General features: G+C 44.2%; 1 protein-coding gene across 7 annotated transcripts in view; it reads right to left on the bottom strand.

The window, feature by feature from the left end:
- Ap3b1 (adaptor related protein complex 3 subunit beta 1) overlaps window positions 1-24,192 on the bottom strand; it is a 204,443-nt gene that overhangs the window by 60,054 nt on the left and 120,197 nt on the right. For all 7 annotated transcript variants that reach the window (XM_063281703.1, XM_063281704.1, XM_063281705.1 and 4 more), the window contains 4 exons: window positions 22,802-22,955; window positions 19,496-19,637; window positions 10,777-10,849; window positions 3,658-3,764 (listed from right to left, as the gene is read on the bottom strand). In XM_063281703.1, coding sequence (XP_063137773.1) covers window positions 3,658-3,764; window positions 10,777-10,849; window positions 19,496-19,637; window positions 22,802-22,955 — 476 coding nt within the window. The remainder of the gene's footprint in view (window positions 1-3,657; window positions 3,765-10,776; window positions 10,850-19,495; window positions 19,638-22,801; window positions 22,956-24,192) is intronic.

Here is a 24,192-nt window from a genome sequence, read left to right as displayed (position 1 = left end):
GGGCCCAGGCTCTGCACTCCTCACACCAGCCAGTCTTCCTCCAGCCTCCCTCGAGAGCTTCCAGCTTATGGTCGGTACTAAAGAGACACAGGCTGGCGCTGACACCCATTATGGGCACTGCAATGCTGTGGACTGCCTGGGAACTTTATAACCCAGAAAAGGCGTTTTCACAGAAACACAATCTTAATCCAGGTGATTAAATTAATGAACATTAGAAGTTTGAGAAGAAACACGAGTCACGTTCACAGTGACATCACTGATAAGATAAACTAGAAATTCCCTAAAATGGCTTTTTTTTTGTTTTTTGTTTTTTGTTTTTTGTTTTTTGTTTTTTTTTTTTTGGAGCTGGGGACCGAACCCAGGGCCTTGCGCTTCCTAGGTAAGCGCTCTACCACTGAGCTAAATCCCCAGCCCCCCTAAAATGGCTTTTTAAAGAAACTGTCTGGGGTGTGTGTGCGTGTGTGTGTGTGTGTGTGTGTGTGCGCGCGTGTGTGCGTGCGTGCGTGCGCACTCGAGTGCGCGCGCACTCGCGCATGTGCATGCACAGGCAGGAGGTTGGCTCTGGGCGTCTGTCTGCCTCTCTGGTGCTGGCAAGTCTGTGCTGCTGTGCTTGGTGTTTGTGTGAGATGTGGAGATGCCAGCCTACACTTCACACGTAAGTGTCAGGCAAACCCTTCACTGACTGAGCAGAGGGATAACTTTACCTGTTGCCTTTATAATAAAACGATGTGGCCCAGATGTATAAAGCCATCTAAATCATGGAGACTGGAGCTTCACTCCTCAATTCTGTAAGTAGTAAACTTTCCATTACATTTTCTTCCAGACAAAACTCTCTTCTCCATTTTCTTCACTCCCACAAGAAGCCAAATAGGCAGGAAACTACTACATCTGTGTTGCCCAGACTTGATGTAAACTTGATTACTCAGCAGTAACCAGTGAGCACACCCATTAGATTAAAGCACTTGTCACTGAAATAGCGTAACCAGGATCTGCCCTGCATTTCCTCAGGAGTCGTCGGTCTACTGGCCAGGCCCATGCTGTCTTCTACAAGGCTGAACAGGCGTTGTGCTTCCTGTCCTCTCCCAGCCGTGGGCTCATATGATGCCCACCCGCCATTACTAAAAGCACCCTCCTGTTTGAAAGACAGAATGCAGAAGGCTCTAACAGGAGACTGCTCCCTCTTTTTCCTCCTCTTCCTCCTCCTCACTGTGTGGTCCAGGCTAGCCTTGATTTTCTGATCTTTCTGCCTCAGCATCCCATTCAATCACCATGAAATTGTTCTTTAGAAAATCTTTTGGTGTGAAAAATTGTTCTTTGGGTTTCTGTACATATATTTTGGTTAATTAGAAGAAATAAAACCTATCAGATACAAGGAAACAATCCACTGGAACAAAAAAAAAAAAAAAAAAAAAGGCAATGACTAACAAAGCCCTACATATACTAAAGAGAAGTTCCTTCATTTATTTTAACAAACCTATTTTAAACCATCCCACCGCAACTGATTTTACTGCTTCAAAACTGACTTTCAGGTTTCCATGTACATGCAATGTGCATGTACTGAACAACGCCATCTGTCCTACCATCATCATTGGAAACCAAGGAACCAAATGACAGTCTTAGTTACTGTCAGCTAATTGTGGTGATACGGGCAGGCAGACAGACAGACAGACAGATGTGAACTGTACTGGAAATCCTAGTCATTCATAAATGCCCTCTCTGCATTTGCTTTAAAAGTACTGTTCTGGACAATATATGTGATTGCAGTTTGATTAAATTAAAATATAAAAAGTAAACAAAACAAAAATCCATAATCCTATAATTCAGATAAATCAAGTTTTATAGTCTTTTATTTTTCCTATTTTACAAATGCCATTATGTAATTTTGCAAAACTATCTATATATGTTAAATTTCTGGACCTGTTCTGTCCCTTCACACTTGAAACCATAAAATTTTTCTTAAGTAATGTTTGTCATATAACCATAATTATCCTGTCCTTAGGCAAGGAGGTTTGCAAATGTGCATATGAACCTCAGCACTTCTTACGATTTTCAGAAACAGGTTTCCTGAGTGGAAGCATGTATTTGCCGCCAGGACAACCTAAAGAATAAACTTGGTGACGCCAAGAACAAGCTGGTGACAAAACGCCCAGCTCACTGTACTTTCAGCAGCAGACACCGGACTCTGCTAATGCCCAGCAAAATGGCCCTCTCAATTTTCATTTATTCATTAATACGACTACTGCACGTTTCCATCCACCCATTATCATCTGTGCTTTCTCTTCAATTTATAATCCATTTTTATCATCTGTCTACTTAAAAACTGGTTTACTAGAATATACACACAGAAAAGCATGTTTTAAGTGCACAGCTGTTTGATGCTTTTCCCCTAAATGGATCACGCCCACACAAGAGCACCCAACAGAAGACAGAGAGAGCAAGAGCTGTACCCGGAGCTCCCACGTGTCCCATAGAAGCACTGACTCTCTCCTGAGAGGAACCTCTAACGAGTCTGCCTGGTTTTGTGCTCCTGCCTGGTTTTTGCTGTTCTCCTGTTTTTTTAAAGTTAGTAAAAGTTAGGCATGGTGGGTCAACTTACAATTCCAACATTTGCACTTTGCTCTGCTTCCCCTCTTTTGAGAGAAAGCAGATCCATGTTGCCTGGGTAGCCCAGATCAGCAGGACACGGTCTGCAGCGTCCTGTCCACTGACTACACAGCATCCATTCCCAGCTATATGCACTCATTGAAAGCTTACGGACTGGTCTATCTCACACACCAGCCATAACAAAAGGCTGTATGTCCTAGGTAACATGCTTATTCAAAGGGAAAGGTGGGTGCTCACAACACACTAATATGCAGAAAAGTTACTACAGTTTCAGACACTGACGGGTTGATTTTTTTTTTTAAAGACACCAATATATATAAATAAATCTGTGAAGATAACACAAAGAGAAATTCAATCCTGGACTTTTAAAATGAACATAATAGTAAACTCTTAGTAGCCATGTGGTGAGAACAGAGGATATATTATGGGTTAATATACACAGTAATAAACTTTTATTTTCTGTGTCCACTGTCAGAAATCTTACTTTGTGTAGGCACAGTCTATGTGCCCAAAGTAAATTACGTAACAATGCACTGTGTATGTGTCTCCCCAGCCCTGTCTCTGTGCGCGCGCGTGCGCGCGCGTGTGTGTGTGTGTGTGCGCGCACGATGAATTATCTAACAATGCACTGAGTGTGTATGTATGTATGTGATGTATGTGATGACTTCTTATGTGAGTCTGTCTGCGTATGCATCGAACTGGTAAGAGGCACACGATTGTCTATACACTACCTGGCATGGCAAAGAAGCCCTGCATGTTACAGACATAAGACAGTGAAAAAATAACACATGATAATTAGATGTAACTAGAAAAATAACACATGATAATTAGATGTAACTAGAAAAATAACACATGATAATTAGATGTAACTAGAAAGCAGAAATAAGCCGAGAAGATAAAGGTTAAAATCGTTACAAAATTAAAAGGTCCGTCTGAATCCAACTTTTGTTAGAAGGGACTCTACTGAAGACTGAAAATTCTCATTATTTGGTTTTTTCATTAAGAAGACCATATGTACTATATGGACATAGGGGTTACATGGAAATCACTTACGTTGATGATGGATGAGGAAGTTGACAGGTTTAGACCTTCAAGATCAGCTATCAAGCTTGGAGAAAGGGCTGGTGTAGGAAGGGCAACTGGGGTGGATACTGGGTTAACTGGAAGAAAAGGGCCAAATAAGTAAGTGTGCATGAAAACTTAATTCACATTATTAACAGCAGCATTCTATTCTGTTAGTAAATCTAATTAAATTACTTTGATTAATGAACATATGACAATTCTATTTAACACCCTGATTTAGTGATGTTATTCTCAAGTCACAGCAGTGATTAGCCTGAGCTTTAAGCACAAGGCAAACCTTCACAAAGAGAGGTAAAAATACCTTGATTAACAGCTTTTTAAGATTTTTATTGCTAACCTTTATCACCCAGAACTTCGCTAAAAGAAAATGGTAAGACACATTTTCCACACTAGCATAGACAATAATGTAAAGAGAGATTTCTAGATGGGTCAGGAGTTTGCTGAACTCATTTCTTTAGCTTATTCTCCACTCTTAACCAGTTAGGGCCAGCTAAGTAATTCCCCCCTAATTACCCACTGTCACACTGCCATGTGCTACAGCTGGCATGCAGCGACCAGCAGAAACCTGGATTTGAATATCTGTTCAAAATACAGATCCAGTGCTCTGACTTGAAAAGCATTCCAGGGGAACCTGCCACAGGACACTTCAGCCTCCAGCCCCCTTTCTTTTCCGCAGGTTTGTGAGCCAAACCCTGACAACGATAATTTCTCGTGTGACCCAGTCCGCACCCTGAATGTTTCGGGTCCTATTAGCCTGTGAGTACTTTGTCTTCCTGGCTTTATTTTTTAGTCTCAACTGTGGGACTGAAAACTAGAAGGCAGAAAAGTTTCAGCTTCCAAGTTCTCTCTCCAAAGCAAGGCTGTAAAGTCGACCACTGGTCATGCTTTACTTAATTAGACACCACTTTTCAGATTCTTCCTCTCCTTTAGTCTTACCATGTCCTGGGAATTTGGAAGAAAAAGTATTCATAAAGTTCATAAAGTTAACAATGAAATGTTTCTTTTTCAAGACAAGGTGCTTGAAAAAAAGAAGATAAAAATAAAGTAACATGACAGTTATTAAGGGACAGTGCCAAGAAGGAAAATCTTTAAAGGAATCTGAACTTAACCCATAACACACGTTAACACAGAGATGGGACTGGGTGTCTGGGGACTGAAGTCCTCGGCTTCCCCACTGTCTTTATATTTAGCACGACTGCAGCATTGTTAACACATCCCCTAGGTTTCCATGAATTTACCTATAAATCACTGAAGTAGGGTGGGGTAGGGATAGAGAGGTCAGAGGACAACCTGAGCCCACACCTCACTTGAGGCCCTTTCCCCTTCTGATCAGCTGGGAGAGTGCTGGGACCACAGGTAGGCTAAGACACCCAGCCTTACGTGGTATGGGGTCTCAACCCCCCATCCTCATCTAGCACGGCAAGTATCCTGAGTCATCTCTCCAACCCCGTATTTTGAGACTTTCAACAAAACATTCTTTTCTTTGCTAAAGTATGTACAACACAGATTTATACAATTACTCTTGTGATTAAAACTCTGGCAACAAATTAAATGCAGCAGCAGTACAGAAGGCCCAGCCTGTGGCTACCCAGCTCGTCCCATGTGATTCACTTGCTGCCTCACTTGCTGCTGTCACCATTAACCCTGACAAACACTTGCCACATACAAGGTGCAGAGGCAAATGCCTTCACGTGCAGCAGCTCATTCAATCCCAGGACAGGACCCAACAACAAAAGCAGAGGCTGTGATGGTTATGTCAGTTATCAGTGTGAGTGGATCTAGTCAGTTAACAGACAAGCCACTGCCTGAGCTTCTAGGGACCTTCTTCATCGGTTTAACACAGTGTGAAGTCCCGCCCAAAGTGTGGCACCAGCTCTGGCAGCAGGTCAGATGAAAGGATCGGCAGACAACAAGCTCGCTTCTTGCCTGCTGCCTTCACATTGTGCTAGCAAGTTCATCTGCCCTGTCTGCATGTTACTGCTGCCGCTTCTGCTGCTGCTGCCGCCACTACTCCTCACCAAGTCCAGCTTCTTCAGCCTTCCGAGGAGAAGCAAAGACCAGTGCTATAGGTATCCTCCAGACCTTCAGTGACAGCCTGGGGCTCCCAAAGCCTTTGGGACTGAGCAGCTACCAGACACTAAGCCTGTGCAGTGCCAAGGCAGCCATATGCGACTACCTAGAGCATATGTAAGCCAGTCTAATAATAGGCTCCTTTCAACCTGCATTCATTGTATTGGTTCTGTTACTGGAGAGAACACTAAACAATACAGAAGTCAAATAAACTGACCAATGTAACGTGGCTAAGAAGTAAAACAAAACTGAGATTCAACTCTGCTGTCCAGGTGTAGTGGCACACACCGTTTACAATGCTAACCCTCTGGTGGCAGGTAGATGTCTCTAAGTTTGAGGGCAACTTGGTCTAAATAGCAAGTTCCAAGTCAGCTGGGGCTACATAGTGAGACTGTCTCAAAAATGGAAACAAGATCTCCAAGTCCCACTGTCCTCTTAGCCGCTTGCTTTATCTCCTCACCCACATACTGCCCAACAGTGTGATGAGGTTGCTGTCCTACTGGCTATCTAGAAAGGTTTCAGAGCTCCTTGAACCCAGTATAATCAACAGGTTTACCCTCCCTACAAAATAACTCTGGAGTGACTACTGCTTTATGACCACCCCATTTAGATAATTTCATAAAATGGACTTCAAGAGCTTCCAGTTTCCAGAAAGACAGAATCCCCCCACCCCCACCCAAGGCAAAGCCCCAGTCAGACTGCTGGTCGTTGTTCTGGCATGGATAACTTTACCTGACACCCACAGTCAAAGAACTTCAAATCTAAGGGAACTGTCCAAGGCTCAAGCTCTTCTTGTACCATTTTATGAATGGCAGGGATAGAAAGAATTAACTCCTTACACTGGTTAAAGGCATGCTGGTTAATGCCTGTGTTCACCGCTGTGCCCTCAACTGCTGTGTCAGCTGGGTCTACTCAAACCGCAGACGGGACGTGGCTGGGAGACACACTGGAGACTTCTGGCAGGGACCCTTACCCTTCCATGCCCTGCTCAGACCAGCTTATTCTCCCCTCTGCTCCCCTCCTCCCACTGCTGCTCCTGTAACAGGTACATTAATACTGCAGGGTGGATTCCACACCACAGCCCTAGTGCGTACTGGTGCCTGTCTCACTTCATTCGCAGGACGGCATCTCAGTGCCGCTGTTAGGTCTGAACACCAACTCTCCCCAGGTCTCGAGGATTAGAGGGATGGTGCTCCTTTGGGAAATGCTGTATGTTTATTTAGGTGATGAGTCTCTAACTATAGGACGCAGGATACTGGAGGATGGCCTTTTACAGCCTTGTTTCTGGCCTCCACCCAGATGCCAAGAGGTGGAAAGCCACCTTCCACCACACATTACCGAGGCTGGCACGATGCTTCACTTCCGCCTCAAGCTCAAGGGAAGAGAAAGGGTGGGCCAGGGACTGAACCCATGAGCTACATCTTTCCACCTTTAAACTGCTTCTCCCAGGCCTAAGAGAGGAAAAGCACACATATCATCTCATCTGCTGGCTCCCAGCACTCCGAGTCTCTTGTGTAAATGTAAATTTCAGAATGTAAGGATTAACTGTATCACAACAGCTAATAAGTTCCTCTGAATGAAGAAATGGACGAACACAGCATTTGTTTGCAGCTTTCCTGGTATGCAGCAGACAGTGCCTCTCCTCAAAGATTACTCTCCCTCTGTGAGCCTCCAACGTAATCAAGAAGCTCAAGAGGCCAAGCCAGCAGCTCCATGCTTGCCTTCCGCTCTGCTCAGACCACACCTCTCCCACCGGCACCCCCAGCTTTGTCCATATTCCCACGTAACTTGCCACGTACTGATGTCACACACGTGGGAAAGCGCATGCGGATGGGTTTGCTCAGGGAGAGACACCTTTGGCTAGAAGGTGTCTAGTTCCTAGAAGAGAATAAGCGAATTCTCCTCGCGTGCTAAGGCATCCAGGAAAGTCCTTTAACTTAGCAGATGCTCCACCTATAGACACTGCTGAAATAACTTTTTAACAAGTACTTCTAGTATCATGTCTGACAAAGAATTTTGAAGGAAAATTAAACTGTGTGGGTACTAACAACAAAGAGAACCATTCTCTATATTCAGTTGCTGACTTTTAAAAAACAGACTGGGATAAAAAAATCTCCTTCCTAAAAACACTGTCTTTAAAAAAGAGTTGAGGGAACTTTATCTCTCTATAAAAATATACATTTAAAAATGATTACACTCTAGCATTTAATATACTGCCAATTTCCACTGTTCTCATGCTCTACACGCATGTTATTACTGATGGGCTGGTTTTTAAAAATTATTTATTTTTATTTCATATGCACTGGTGTTTTGCCTACATGTATCTATGTGAGGGTGTCAGATCTTGGAATTACAGACAGTTGTGAGCTGCCATGTGGGTGCTGGACATTGAATCCAGGACCTCTGGTAGGGCAGTCACCCTTAACCACTAAGCCATCTCTAGTCCATGGCTGACAGGGTTTCTCTGTGTACCCCTGGCTGGCTGGGAGTTCACTCTGTAGACCACGCTGGCTTCAAACTCATAGAAAGCCACTTGAATCTGCCTGCCAAGTGCTGGGATTAAAGGCCTATCCAACCATGTCTGGCTATGTCTTTACTTGTAGCATCACGACTAACTTATGTTGTTCCTAAATGTCCCAGGTAGTCACTACATCTGTGCAAATGATCAACGGTGGACTGAGAGTGGGTGACCTCAGAGCTTGGACTTAGCACCTGCCACCAGAAAGTGAAGGGCAGCACTATCGGCAGCAGGTAACTGGGCAAAGAACCCTGTGGAAACAGCAGGGTGTGTTTGAGCCAAGTAGCAGTGGCTTCAAATGAGGGCAAGAGGAGTAACCAACAATGGAGGGAGCCATACTATAATCTAAGTGCAGCACCAGGATAGCAAGCTAATGGGTTTACTACAAGGAAGGGAGAGATATGACTTTGTAGTTCATTGGCAGGATAAGTTTCCAAAAGGAACTGAAATGACTCCTAATGGCTGTGTCTATCTGCATTCCTATGGAGAACACAGGCAGTGCAAGTACACACAGCGCTGTCACCTGGCCCTTACGGACACACTGGAGGCTGGCAGACTGAAATGTCCCTCTTAGCTAGGACGGACAGCACAACCCAGATTCGCTTCTAAGCCTCAGAAACAGCTTATGTGTGTCGGCTGTGAAGCAATGGCTTCTGCTGTGGCCCTGTCCTATCACCTAACTCACGCTCCCCACAGCCCTCCTTCTGCTGTGGCCCTGTCCTATCACCTAACTCACGCCTTACAGCCCTCCTTCTGCTGTGGCCCTGTCCTATCACCTAACTCACGCCCCACAGCCCTCCTTCTGCTGTGGCCCTGTCCTATCACCTAACTCATGCCTCACAGCCCTCCTTCTGCTGTGGCCCTGTCCTATCACCTAACTCACGCTCCCCACAGCCCTCCTTCTGCTGTGGCCCTGTCCTATCACCTAACTCACGCTCCCCACAGCCCTCCTTCTGCTGTGGCCCTGTCCTATCACCTAACTCACGCTCCTCACAGCCCTCCTTCTGCTGTGGCCCTGTCCTATCACCTAACTCACGCCCCACAGCCCTCCTTCTGCTGTGGCCCTGTCCTATCACCTAACTCACGCTCCCCACAGCCCTCCTTCTGCTGTGGCCCTGTCCTATCACCTAACTCACGCTCCCCACAGCCCTCCTTCTGCTGTGGCCCTGTCCTATCACCTAACTCACGCCTCACAGCCCTCCTTCTGCTGTGGCCCTGTCCTATCACCTAACTCACGCTCCTCACAGCCCTCCTTCTGCTGTGGCCCTGTCCTATCACCTAACTCACGCTCCCCACAGCCCTCCTTCTGCTGTGGCCCTGTCCTATCACCTAACTCACGCCTCACAGCCCTCCTTCTGCTGTGGCCCTGTCCTATCACCTAACTCACGCCTCACAGCCCTCCTTCTGCTGTGGCCCTGTCCTATCACCTAACTCACGCCTCACAGCCCTCCTTCTGCTGTGGCCCTGTCCTATCACCTAACTCACGCCCCACAGCCCTCCTTCTGCTGTGGCCCTGTCCTATCACCTAACTCACGCTCCCCACAGCCCTCCTTCTGCTGTGGCCCTGTCCTATCACCTAACTCACGCCTCACAGCCCTCCTTCTGCTGTGGCCCTGTCCTATCACCTAACTCACACCCCACACAGCCCTCATGTAGTCCGTCTACTGTCATGATTCTGCCTTCTTTAATGGATATCCTGTTCCATCAAGGCAGTATACACACTGAATCTACCTCAACCAACCACACAACGCCTATACCAAACCGTCCCGTCACTGCTAACGTGGTCGATTTCTCTGCAGTATTTTTCCACATTACACATTTTTATTTTTCTCTACTAAGAATCTGCTATGGCTATCACAATAGGCAGTATAAATAGAATGGAGCTATGAATAACTGAGGTGACCCAAACAACTCACCATCTACATAAGGAAGTTAAGGAAAATAAGGTCTTTTCTCAGTCGAGAGACCTCATATACAATGTGTCTCCTAGTCCCCAGCAACATGGCTCCCAGCACACCCAATGATTTAAGAGTTGCAACTATGCACACTTGGGTTGGTAAAGTTGTAGGCATCTGAATCCATAGATCCACATTTGCTTGAATGAAGACTTTCTGCTGTTAACACACTGAAGGGAAAGCCAAGCTGGCCAGTCACGGCTCTGTGGCAAGTAGAAGGTGTTGTCTTTGTTACCTCCTGGCTCCCTCCAGCTTCCTTAGTTCCCTGTGTCAGCCCCCACAGCCAGGATCGCACGTGTGGATGACGGGAGGCAGGATCGTTACTGGTGACGCAAGGGTAAAGGACTAAAGGAGAACAGGTCTGCTGCTCTCCTCACGTGACACAGCACAGACATACTCAACCAGGCAAAGGCACTGGCTGCAATCCCCACCTTTCCTGTCACACACTTAGCACAGGAGCTTCTAAACTTTGGGAAACCTACATGAGAAGTACTGTACAAATCAGAGCACTCAGAAATTCAGAACAACGGATGTCCCAGAACTTACAGTCATCCAGATCGAGAAGGAAAACATCTTTGGAGGGAGGATGTCTTTCTTGCTGGGGTTTTCTTTCTTTTGCCTGTAAAATATCACAATGTCACTTCAGATCTTGTCTAAAGAAAACCTTAAAGCATTCTCACCATTACCAAACCAGCATGGTTTTCATTCTTGGTTTTAGGAACAAAAACACAACTGAAATTTCTGTGTGGTGAAGTAACTGCTCTGCTGAATCAAACGGTGCACCAGCATTTCCTCTTCACCATACAAACTGTATACCAGCATTTCCTCCTCACCATACAAACTGTGCACCAGCATTTCCTCCTCACCATACAAACTGTGCACCAGCATTTCCTCCTCACCATACAAACTGCACCAGCATTTCCTCCTCACCATACAAACTGCACCAGCATTTCCTCCTCACCATACAAACTGCACCAGCATTTCCTCCTCACCATACAAACTGTTACTTGTGTTAAAATACTTTAAAGAATATTTAGACCTTTAAAAGAAACTTTAACTGTAACAATTATTTTACAACCTGAAAACTTTTTTTTGCTACATAAAAATACAATGAGGCTCTCAGTAGAACACAAATTAACCTTCTTAGAGATAACTGTTAAATAGGTTAACTTGAAAAAACAGAGGAATATTCAAACAGACAGAGCTGGTGTCCTCAGGGGCACTGGTGTGAGAGGCACTGTATTACATACTCAGTATTCTTCTACCAGGTTGGGTCCAAGGTCTTCGCCAACAGTACCTATAAGAATAGCCTCCCTACATCTTGCTCTTCAGCGTAGAAAAGTCACCCACTTTCTTGGCGTTTATATAAGGAGTAAATATTTAAAACATACTGAATGAAATCAGGGCTTCTTCCATGGCAGGGCTCGGCTGCTGTTTGAGAATTCAATACCATGGGGGTGAACAGAAAGCCTTAACTAGGCTTGCCCATTGTAATAAAAATAGTATAACTGGGTTAGGGGAATGGCACCGTTTGTACAGCGCTTCTTGTAAAAACATAAGCATCTGAATTGGGATCCCAAACCCTCAGCAGCGCCACATATGACCCCAGTGTATGCTGGGAATGTAGGGACAGGAGGAGTTCCGGGGATTGCTGGCTAGCTACTCCAGCTTAACTATGTTCCATTGTAAGCACCGTCTCAAAAAGTAAGACGGAGGGCTGGAGAGATGGCTCAGTGGTTAAGAGAGCACTGACTGCTCTTCCAGAGGTCCTGAGTTCAATTCCCAGCAACCACATGGTGGCTCACAATCATCTGTAATGGGACCGATGCCCTCTTCTGGTGTGTGTGAAGACAGCAGCAGTGTACTCACATATATAAAATAAATAAGTAATTCTTCAAACAAACAAACAAAAAAAAGTAAGATGGAGAGCAACTGAGGAAGACACTGGATGCTGACCTCTGGCTCTACACACATAAACAGGCGAATGGACACCGACACCCACACCCACATGTGTCTGCACACAGGAACACATGCCCATCCCCCAGTACATGATTAGTAACAGTTAGATAGCATAGTCAACACAAGGTCAGCAAGAGCAGTGCATTAAACTGATGCACCGTATCAACTGTGCCTAATCTGTGTTTTCTTTTAGATAAATTCTCAAATCCAAACTAACAAGTTTACTTCTTTTTGCTCACTCATTCATTCATTCATTCATTCATTCGTTCGTTCATCAGATTCTGTGCTCAGCAAAGAAGATCATCACGTAGGCAAAGTCCACACAAGAGAATTTTAAGCTTATTGCTAGCATAAATTATATGTCACTGAAGCAAAAGGTGTGCCTGAGTGCGGGTGCACTTACACAGCTCACACATAAACAGCATTACACAACCGTATGCTGTGGTGCTGGGGTAGGGATGGCTCAGGGTACTGCCGGCACAGGGGGCGTGAGTTCAGCTCCTAGCATACACATCAACAGCTCACAACCACCTGCAATTCCAGCACTGGAGTATCCTCCTCCTGGCTCCTGTGGCATTAACCGTGTGTGTGTGTGTGTGTGTGTGTGTGTGTGTGTGTGTGTGTGGTGTGTGTGTGTGTGTGTATCTGTGTGCGTGCGTGCGTGTGTGTGTGTGTGTGTGTGGTGTGGTGTGTGTGCGTGTGTCTGTCGCACACTCATACACAGAGAATTGTTCAAGGTTACGGTAAGAATACACAGTAAAAAGAGGATAACTAAAAAGAGAGAAAAAAATCAGCACGCTGCTTCCTTTCCTTCCAAGCACTGAAATCTCAAAGCCTTCTAGGTAAGTTTTAATTCTATCCTTGTTTAAACACAAAGCAGCTTCTGCCCCCTCCAAATGGTCCACAGGAGCAACAGTGCACGCAAAAAAAAAAAAAAAAAAAAAAATTAGTTTTGAGACTGAAATTTAAGTTACAAGTTAATGAGAGCAGATTTAGAATGAAAACACCACCCCCAGTTCAACTTTCATGCCTACAAGTAAAAGCATAACCGAAGGGTTATGAGCAGGTCGATCATCATGATGCTGTGCACATGGATGTAACTTCCCGCCAGCTACAGTGACAGACTGCAAGGGCGGCGGCAGCGGAAAAGTTAGAAGCCTATCAAAGACAAGTGAGCTTAGAGCTGACGGCAGGTCCACCCCTCTTCTACGGGACAGCAGAGGAGAGCTAGCTCCATGTGCATCTCTCTCTCTTATCAGAAGCTAGGACAGAGGGAAGCAGGCTCGATGAAGGACAGGACTCCAGTGACTTTCCGAGGAGAACAAATAAGCAGTGACTGAAATACAACATTAGCAATAGATGACGGTCATTTCCACCAAATTGGGAAAGCCTTGCATTCTGAATCAGGGCTATAAAGCGCTTCATGATATGCTAGCACGCGTCTCCTACATTATATTTCATTTTTCATTTTAAAAAATCCATAGTGAGTTCACAACATTTTCATACTTAAAGGATCTACTATAAAAATAAAAATCTGAATTCTAAACAAAGAAGTTAAGAGCCCTATTCCATCAAACACTTCTCCATTTGCAATTCATCTTGGTAATAGAGACAGAACCTGGGCAAATGCATATAGGACTTGAGGCAGGAGATTCTTCTTGCTCAATGCATAATTCATGTGCTCCGCCTGCAAAGTGTGTAAAATGAGGATTTCACACCGTGGCATGAGCCACAGAGCTGCGGAGAAAAGGCAGATGAAATCATATTTTACTGTGTGAATTTTATTTCTGAGCCTCCCAATATTTACACGAAGCCAGCACTGACAAAGCGAACACACTGACAGATCGTCCACTGCTTCCATTGTGTCAGGGCTCAGAGCAGATCAAGCAGAAAGACAGACAATTTGTTTTTGTATATTTTTTTAACTAGAGAATTAGGTTTTTAACAGCTGAGTGGCTGTATTTGACTTTTATAAGGACAACAGTTACTGATCTTAAGATCTGGGGCAAGGCAGATCTACTTATCAACTCACAGCCTTCAAAGCTCCATCTTGTCCCTACGGGATTCATTACACACAGACACGGGAACACTTTCAAAATGGAATAAAAAGTCACAGGGTTAAGAAACTAACTTCTAGTTAATGTATTTCACTTCAAAAATAAAGGATCATAAATCCTAAATACAAACAAAAATATGTAACAGTCTCTGTAAAGATTTCATATGCGTAATGAATACCCATTTGCACACAGATCCAGAAAAGCCGAGAAGAGGGGATGAGAAGCCAGGCTCCTGGCGTTTCTATTGTACAACGGTTGACATTTAAAACCATGCAAGAGGATAAGCCCTGCGACAGGCTTCTGAAACCCTACTGTTCTCGATGCTGACGATGCCCGGGAGAGAGACACCTGCTTCAGCATCGTGGTCCTTCTTTGTTTTACAGAGCTCAGCTGAAATCAAATGGCTCTTCCTTTTTGAAGAATTTAAAGTATCAACTAATCTGAGAAAGATAAAAGACAAAGCTTTGGTTTTTTTAACATAAAGACCAATATTCCTCGTTAGCCACAGAAGTTAAGGATTTCAGCACCGGTGAAGACCCGTGAGAAGAAGGACGTGCTCTTATTTTTCAGAAACAAAACACAACCCACAAACGGTTCCTTGGGTGCTCTGCAGGGCTCCTGCCATAGCGCACTGTAAACCTGCGCTCTCGCTGAGACTCGCTCTGGCCAGGTTGGTCTCCTTCATCACCAGGCCTTCTAGTAAGGAAACCTTAGCATTTGCTGACAGTCTGAAGTTAGTCCCTAGGCCAGAGCCTGGTCCTGAGGTCACCAGAGGTCATCAGGTTCACAGTACTGCCACAGAAGGACAGCAAAGTCAAAGATGGAGAAATCCAAGATAATTATGGTCTTCTCAGGCACTGCTGGGAATATGAGTGTTCTAGTTCAGACAGTAATCTCACATAGGTATAGAAAGATTCTTAACATTTATTAAGTGTTAAGTGAAAGAATGTTAAATATTTCATATTTATTTCACATCGTTAAGATTGTGTTTTATGTTTGTTTTCTGTAGTTAAAACATTGTTAACACTGGACTTGGGTGGAATGTCAGTTGATCAGTGCTTGTCATGCAAGCATGAAGACCTGAATTCAGAATCCTAGCACTCACACAAGGAGCCTCACTAGAATGCTAGCACCTAGGAGGCAGACACGGGCAGCCCCTCAGTGGGCACTTGTCAACTAGTCCCGACAAATCTGGAAGTCCTGGTTCAGAAACAAATCTTGTCTGAAAAACTCAGGAGGGAAGTGACTGAAGGAGACACCTTATATCAATCTCAGTGCTCCTCTTAACGTACACACACATCGAACCCTTGTCGGTGCCTACACACAGTCAGTGCCTACATAGCCGGCACACGGTCCCCTAGAGAAAACACTGCTAACGTGTAAAACGGACACAGTCACAATACACAGTACCCCACAGAGATCTCGGCACAGCTCATGTGTGAACAGCAGAACTTGACTCCACTGACAAGGAGTGGTGAAGGAGTATTCCAACAGGCTGCTTACTTCCAGGTACTGACGCTTGGGTCTGATGAAGGGGAAACAACATTAGCTCAAATAAAATGTTTGCCACCTGCTAAAAGCATCTTAGTGTGCAGATTATAAATTGTTTATGTTACAAAAAAAATCTAAGATACACAGATACAAATGAAAACCATTCCCACATATAATATGTCTATATTTCTGAGTTTTCTCTTTAGTCTTCCATATCGAAACATTTTCCTTTACACGCTTTAAAGCATGTGAACGTGCTTAAGATACAGAACTATTAAGAGGGATTTTGTGGAGCTGCATATGGTTCAGTGGTTAGGGCACTGGCTGCTCTTGCAAAGCCATATATTCATACTCTCAAGGTCTCATGAGGATGCTCAATGTGTCCCCAAATACACTGTCCACATGAAAGAAAAATAGGAAGATTCAAGCTGTAGAGTCCAGACATGAATTTTCAGCACTAACTCTCAGTCAGCTAAATGAAGGCAAAGAAGCTACCATCTGCCTTGATTACTCATAATTTGAGCAAAAGCCACAGCATTTGATAGGAGGGATTTTCCACAACAATAAAGTCGCTTATTTAAACACACGCCTGCATGCACACACTCACAAAGGCACACACACTCACACATGCGCGCACACACACACACACTCACACACACACACACACACTCACCCAGACATGCACATACACACTCACACATACACGCACACACACTCACACACACACATACACATATACGCACACATACTCACACACACACACACACACACTCACCCAGACATGCACATACACACTCACCCAGACATGCACATACACACTCACACATACACACTCACACATATACACACACACATACACGCACACACACTCACACACACAAACACACACACACACACACTCACCCAGACATGCACATACACACTCACACATACATGCATGCTCTCTCTCCCTCCCTCCCTCTCTCTCTCTCTCTCTCTCTCTCTCTCTCTCTCTCTCTCTCTCTCTCGCCTTCCCACCTAACACGGCCAGGAAATGGCACCCTACGGCAGGTAAAGTGTGAGACGTGAGGCGAGCACAGGCACAAATGCACAGCTTTGCTTACTTTGCTTCAGGTCCTGCTCTTCACATCCTCAGTCATCAAGACAGGAGCTCCTCACTGAAGTCCCCAACAAGGAGGGGACAAAAGGACTGACTGACCTCTGGGGCCTCTGTAGATACTAACACTGCACAGGCAGTGGAGTCTACAATTTTTCAATTTTACAAAACCGTGTAAGAATAAGTTCCCCTAATTTTATCTGTCATTTACAAACATGTGTCCCTCCACCCACACTGTACTTCCTGTCACTATTCAAGGCGCTTTATTTAAGAGGATATTTAAGGATTTTTTTAAAGAAGGAAATGAGAATATGTAAAACTCTCCATGTTTTTTTATGAGTCCATAGTAATAACTCAAAATCTCTACAACTCTATATGAATTTTGTAAAATGGAAACCTTAAATTTCATTATATAAGTAAGAATTCAATTTTAAAATAAGTTTTATTATTTGCAAGAATATTTGAAATAAGACAAGACAAACTCTAGCAGTATTTTAAATATTCTTAACAATTAATCTGGATGTGGAGGGCCTACCTGAATGAATTTATTTTCATTTCTGACCACTCAGATGACATACTAAGGAAATTCAGATTTGTAGAATTAACAAGTAGCTTTTTAAATATTGGTTTAAGAAGAAATAAAACTCAGTGAATGCCAGCTTCTGACAGTCAGTGTTCCAGACATGTGGGATGAGCTCATCCTGACACTGCTTCTCAGTGTGATCATTTACAAGAGAGAGGTAGCAATCTGAGACCAGAAAAGCTATCACGCTCAGGTTCAAACTCCACAGAAGGAACTCTGTTTGCAAGGTAAACACTCATGCTTTCATACTAACCAGACAAAAAGCTCAACCACCAATGTTCAACTCAAATACATACATGATTCCTGCATTTGCTCTAAAATGAGTAACTGTAACTAGCTCAAGAATGTATATATTAAAGCACTGAAAACATTTTGCTAGCATTTATTTATCATATTTTTATTGCTAAATATTTTAAAAGCATGTTGGAATCAGTATTTAACAATCTCTCTATATCTGCAGTCCTATGCTCAGTAGTGCCTCTAAGGCTTCCTTCCATGCCCCTTTTAGTAACAGTGAGTCTTGTCACAGCCTACACCAAAACCGCACGGGCAGGAGGGGAGTAGAGAGCGGCTCTCACATGTCAGGCTGTGTCATTAGGGAAGACTGAGGGAGGGAGGACAGATGATCTGCCTGAGTGAGCTGTAGGGACAGTGCTGAATGTGTCTGCTTTAATTCCTTAGCTTTCTCACAAAACACTCAACTTTCACAAGTATTCCACTCTTTTTTGTTGGTTTGTGTCAGGAGCCAACAAGAATCAGCTTAAAAACTAGCAGGTGATCTTCCTGAGATGGGTCTGCCTTGGATTAATATCTATGATGGATTTGCTCTGGTAGGCAAGGCCCAGGAAGAGTCACTTTAGGAAGGATTCCTGCTATTTATATGCTTTTCCTATTGTTATTAAATATATTTAACACTTACTAGGTATTAGCCCACCCTTTGGAGCAGATCTCCACAGAACAACAAAGATGCACTGTCTTGTAGTGATGCTACATAGACAAATAGATGACTTTTTATCCTTAATGACGATCCTGTAAGAATTTCTAAAATCAATTATTAATCTCGTTTATAACACTGCTATTAAATCCTTTCTGAAAGTCCAAACTGCAGTGAGAGCTCTGCCAGTCCCCACGCATCGCATCACGAGTTAACTGCTTCTGAGACAGCAAGCAGGCATCTGCTACTCAGAACACATTCAAGAGGTTGTGAAACCATTCACCTAAGGTCATAAAAGGGAGCTAATGACTTATTTTAGGTGCTAGGACAAAGGATAAAATATTGCCTGTGTTTATCTATACAAAACTTCCCTAATTACCTTGTCAAAAAAGTTATGGTGTTTAACTTTCAATGAACCTTTTGAGCTTGGGGACTGATGATGGATGTTTAGCCAGATAATCTCTCCCGATGGAAATGCATGTAAACAGTCTCTGTTGTAAACTTCATTAATGATTTCAATTATGTGTAAACTGTGACGAACTTCCCTACCCTGTGATTATGTATCCTAGAAGATGTCTAAGTGCTGAGGACAAAGAGCCCCTCTTAAGCATCCTGCTTATCCCCTTTTTCCTTTCATAGGAAACTTTTTAAAACTCAGAAATCAACACTAAAATCACTTCTCAAAGTGTCCCTTTTACTTCCTGTGACTTCCACTAGCAGAGATAGAACAAAGGCTTAATCTTCTGTTGTTTTAAGATTGGGGTGCTTCTGAGAGACACTCAGAAGGCAGGTCAGCTACTGAAGCAAAGTGACTTAGACGTAAGAAAGGGAAATGTTTTGTTATTAAAGAGCAACCGTAAACACTTTGTAAGACCACGTCTCACACCTACTGAAGTTCACCCCTCCACTGTCTGAAGAAAAATCAAACAAGACAGAAGGATCACTGGGGCTGGCCCCCGGCAAATGTGTTTTTGCTTTTTTTCAGATAGGGATTCTCTGCACAGTCTTGGCTATCTTGGAACTTGTTCTGAAAACCAGGCTGCCCTCAAACTCAGAGATCTGCCTTCTTCCTTCACCCCATCCATCAATTGGAGAAAGGCACAAGCTGTACATGTATGTCAGCCACAGCACATGCATGGTCTTACCTTAGCTGTTTTTCTGGGTGCAGGCTCACTGTCAGAGCCTGACTCTGACTCTGAAGAACTTTCTTCTGTGGAACTGGACTCCTCACTGGACGACTCCGAGGCCTGAGATTTTCCATTTTTCTTCTCCCTGTCTTCTGAGGCACTGTGAATAAAGATGAATTTTGAGATATAAACTGTAAAACCGTATGTTTAAAATTTAAAATTTAAGTAATAGCTTAAAAATCCTGAGATGAATGAAAACCAAATAAGGGCTGCCTAGATGACTCCATGGGTAAAGGTCCCCATGGCCAAGCAGGGCGGCCAGCATGATCGTCTGTTGTCAGGACCTACACAGAGGAGGACAGAATCGACCCACAGGTGGTCCTCTGATCTCCGAATGTGCACTGGGAAGTGTGCACTCACGCAGAAACAAATTTAAATTTAATGAATAAAGGTAGTGTTACCAAGAAAGCTAGAATGACTTCGAGTGCAAAATCACAAAACAGCACTTGCTGGTAGAATCAGTAACCATACAGAAAATGCTACGAGAGGCCAGGTGGACTTTGGGGAACTAAGAGTAAGAAATTCTTAGAACTCAGGCTGAGTTTTAGAATGAGGTTTCAAATATTGCTTCCTGGTAAGTTTAAGAGGTTATACATTGACTTTTGTGAAAGGACCTACATTTGGTAAATTCTGTTTCTTTCTCAGAAAAATCAACAAGGTAAACACAGAAGTGTGATCTTAAATATGTATGTAAGAAGATGTTAATTGGCTCAGAGGAAACGACTTGTTTATTTAGAGACAGGGTCTCCACACCACACTCTCACAGGCTTCTTCTCATCGCTCACTGAGGTAACCAGTATTATTGCTAACTTGTGAGCCCCAAGCTAGGTGCCAGAGGATAACTGTGAGGACGCAGATGACCTGCATGTCAGCTTAGTGTCTGGGCTGCACTGGAGCATACAGAGAAATACAGCAGCAGTGATGAGGCATACAAGCAAGGTGTCCCAAGGTGTCAAAGGGACACCTACACTAGATACCCACGATCAGGAAGCTTCTTGAGAAAAAGAACATGACTTGAGAAACAGAAGTGGGGTGAGTGGGCAAATTAAAACTATTCCCCAAAGAGAACAGAGAAAATTGAGATGGACTATCTGTCTCCAAGTCCCCCAAAATGCAGTTCCTCATGGTGTACGTCTGTGTAAGTGTACATGCATGTATGCACATGTGTGGGCCTTGTAAAACTAACCTAGGGGCCAGAGGTAGCTCAGCAGTTAAGAGTGCTGACAGCTCTTATACACGACCCTGGCTTCAGTTCTAAGCACTCACACGGCAGTTTGCAACAGCCTGTAACTTCCAGTCCAGAGAATCTAAGACTGTCCTAACCTCCTCAGGATTCTGCATGATGTGGTGTATACACACACACACACACACACACACACACACACACACACGCCAATCTATCTGAAGGTCTTCTGTTTTGTTTTTAATAATCTGCCTCAGGCGGGGCAGTTCTAGGTGTTTCATTCCAATGATCTACTGCAAATGCTCTCTTCCTGGCTTTATTATTAACCCACTTACGACAATGAAACCAATAACTTTAAGGACACACTGACATGAGAGGGAATCCTGAACTCTGAAATCAAATCTGTCTCCTGATGTCCTAATCCCCTTCCCTCTATCTACTGTTTCTCCCATGAAGACACTTTGTAATGAATGTAAGACTGAAAGTTGGTAACAAACGCCTGTGACTAGGAAAGAGTAGTTTCTGAGGAGACTTAAAGATTATCAAGAACTTCCAAAGTGGTGAGGGCAAATGACAAGCAAACTCTACAGCGACGGGCTGCAGGAACGGGAGGAGGAGAGCAGTGTGGGAAGAAGGATCAATAGCTCTCAGAATTGATTTCTGTGGAGGAAATATGTTGCTGTTTATTAAAAATGGAGCAATGGCAACATCTCAGAGCACATGTAATTATACTTGAAGATGGAAAAATATGTTGTTTTCTCTCCTACAAAATGGTAGCAATATATATTGTCCCCAATCCACTGTTTAAAACACAGACCTGCAAATAGAACGGCTTGGACTGTCACTGTGGCTCACTTTGGTGTAACGATTACTTTGAATTCAAACATAAAAAGATATGAAGCCAGTATGTGATTAAAAGCATATATCATGGTGACACGTGCCATCTGAGGAAACACTGCTATGCTGAGGAACACATCTAGAAACAAGCACTTTCCCAAACCAGATCAGCCCAGCACAGCTAGTCTGATGTGAAAGCCAAGCAGTGTCCTCACACGCCAGGGACCGCAAGCCAGGGCCTCTCTCCTGCAGCAGGCGAGCTGCTCTAAGGAAACGTCACTCCTGGCACTGCAGATAAGATTTTAAAGGTAAAAGTGTTATTTTATTATGCATCACTCAATTCTGATGGTAATTATTGTTTACCTTACTGCTTAGAGTTTCAGATGTTAACCTAATGAGAAGAATTTCCTGGTAACTAGGTTTTTAACTTTGCAATGATGAAAAGCCTGTATTAATTTAACCTACAGATTTCATTTGTTCTGAACAGGAAAAACAATATAAATCACTTTTAAAATCATTAAATCCTGACTTAAATTAATAAAGTCATAATTAGGGCATTATGCTGTGTTTGTTATGGAAGTGGCAGGGCGAGCTGCTTTAATTACTGTCTGTAATAAAAGGAGCAGAGAGCGTACTGCGCGCAATCAGTGCTGTCAGCCACGACTGAGCCCAAGCTGCAAGCTCATCATGGGAGTGGGCAGCAGGCCCCAGAGAAGGGCCAGGGAGTCAGCGGAGGCCACTCTGACAGCAGGGGAGGGGAAACAGAGCCACACAATCCAAGGTATTAGCCCCAATTACTCAAAATCTTAATGACGCCTTAACACATGAGGACACTGTTGATAATGGCAGATCTTGAAAAGCACCAACCCTTAAGTATCTTCTGACCGTCTTCCTTCACAGCCTTTGACTCTGATATTTGGATCCTAATTTTTTAATGTAACATTATTTAGAAAAATCAATTGTCTTGGTTACATAATGGCAAAGTGCTGGAGGATTTAATTTTAGCCCTCAGCAAAATTGCTGCAAAGGGTAATTAAGTGTTTCATCTTCTGCTTATCCTTAAGGCCGTCTTCCAAGGTGAAAATGCACCCTAAGATCTGCTCAGGTCCAAAACGGAACCCAAGCACGGAACCCAAGTCAAGGCTTAACATCTGTTTTGGAGAAAATACACGGGCGTTTCTGACTGAGAATTAAGGAAAAATAGTAACTCTGGGGAACCTCTGGAGGAAAACTGACTGCATCACCTTTTCCTCTTGGTTTTGGAGTTCGTCTTGGCCACCCTCTGGTGTTCTGCTTCTGCCTCGCTTCCGGTCTCGCTGTCTTGTCCACTGGAGGAGTCCTCGCTGCTGTCCTCGCTGCTGCTGCCTGAGTCTCCACTCTCACGTCCAGACCCACTCTCTGCAAGACAGAGCAGTTTCACTTAAACCATTCAATTAGTGGAGGAGACCATAACATCGACAGCGACAGAGGGAAACGAGGTACTGCCTTAGGAGGACCTCGTCTGCTCAGAGGCAGTCGGGAAGGACTCACACAGAAGGCGAGATGAACAAGGAAACACGCCCGCCGAGAGGGTCTCTCTTTAACCTAAAGCAGCTAGCTATGGCACACCTTTGTGTTATGAAAGAAGGAATAAGAGTGGTAAAACAAAGAAATCATTTTAATCTTCCTAGGAACCAATTTTGAGAGAGAAAAGAGCTTTTAAGTCATTCCCCAAAAATGTCTAAGTTTATAAGCAGAAACTAAGAGTTTTGACTTACTTTTGCTAGCCTGAGCTAACATAGCATGCCTGTGTTCCTGCAGAGGTGATGAATGACGATCTGGGCATGATGGAGCACACCTGTAGCTCAAGGATTCAGGAGGCTGAGGCAGGATGAATAAGCTTGAGTTCAGGGCCAGCCTGGGCTACATGTGGGTCATTCTCTCAAAATACATATATATTGGTGTATGTAGTAAAATGCAGCCTAATTTTCACTATTACACATGACCTTAGGTGCAGAGCTGTACAGTAAATCAAAGGGCAGCCCACTGCCCTGCTCATCACCCACAGAGTGAAGTGCCCCCAGCATACACAACCTGAGGGTAAACGCTGCTCCCACACCTGCTTCGGGGCATTCCTTTCTATGCCACGGTGCAAAGCCAGGATGGCTGGGTTCTCCCGTGAGAGGCCCAGGTTCAAATCTTGGCTAAGCCACTCCCCAGCTCTAAGACTGCAAGTTACACAACCTCTGACTCCCAGTTTCCTTTTCAGCAAGGGAAATACTTCAGAGCCGTTGGGGCAAGCACATGAGTCGAAGCATGCGCAACAGGACTGGCGCACAGCAAGGCACCTGCCGTAACATCCTCCACAACCTACCCGAACAGAGCTTCTACACAGAGAGCTGCGATCTGCTGTGCAACCAGAGAGAGACAGACAGACAGACAGATGGACAGACAGGACAGAGAAATATAACTGATTCATACTAGAAATAAAAAAAAGAAATTACAGGGCTGAGAGGTGGTTCAGTGGATAAAGTGCTTGCTGCACAAGCACGAGAAGCTGTATTTGGCTCCCAGCACCCAGCACGTGTGAAGGCAAGCATGGTGGTGCTCATGGAGTGTTTGGCAGAGGTGGACAGATGGAGGGTCGCTGGTGCTC

Source organism: Rattus norvegicus, chromosome 2 (genome assembly GCF_036323735.1).
Source record: "Rattus norvegicus strain BN/NHsdMcwi chromosome 2, GRCr8, whole genome shotgun sequence".
NCBI lineage: Eukaryota > Metazoa > Chordata > Mammalia > Rodentia > Muridae > Rattus > Rattus norvegicus.
This window is presented reverse-complemented; position numbering and strand designations above follow the sequence as displayed.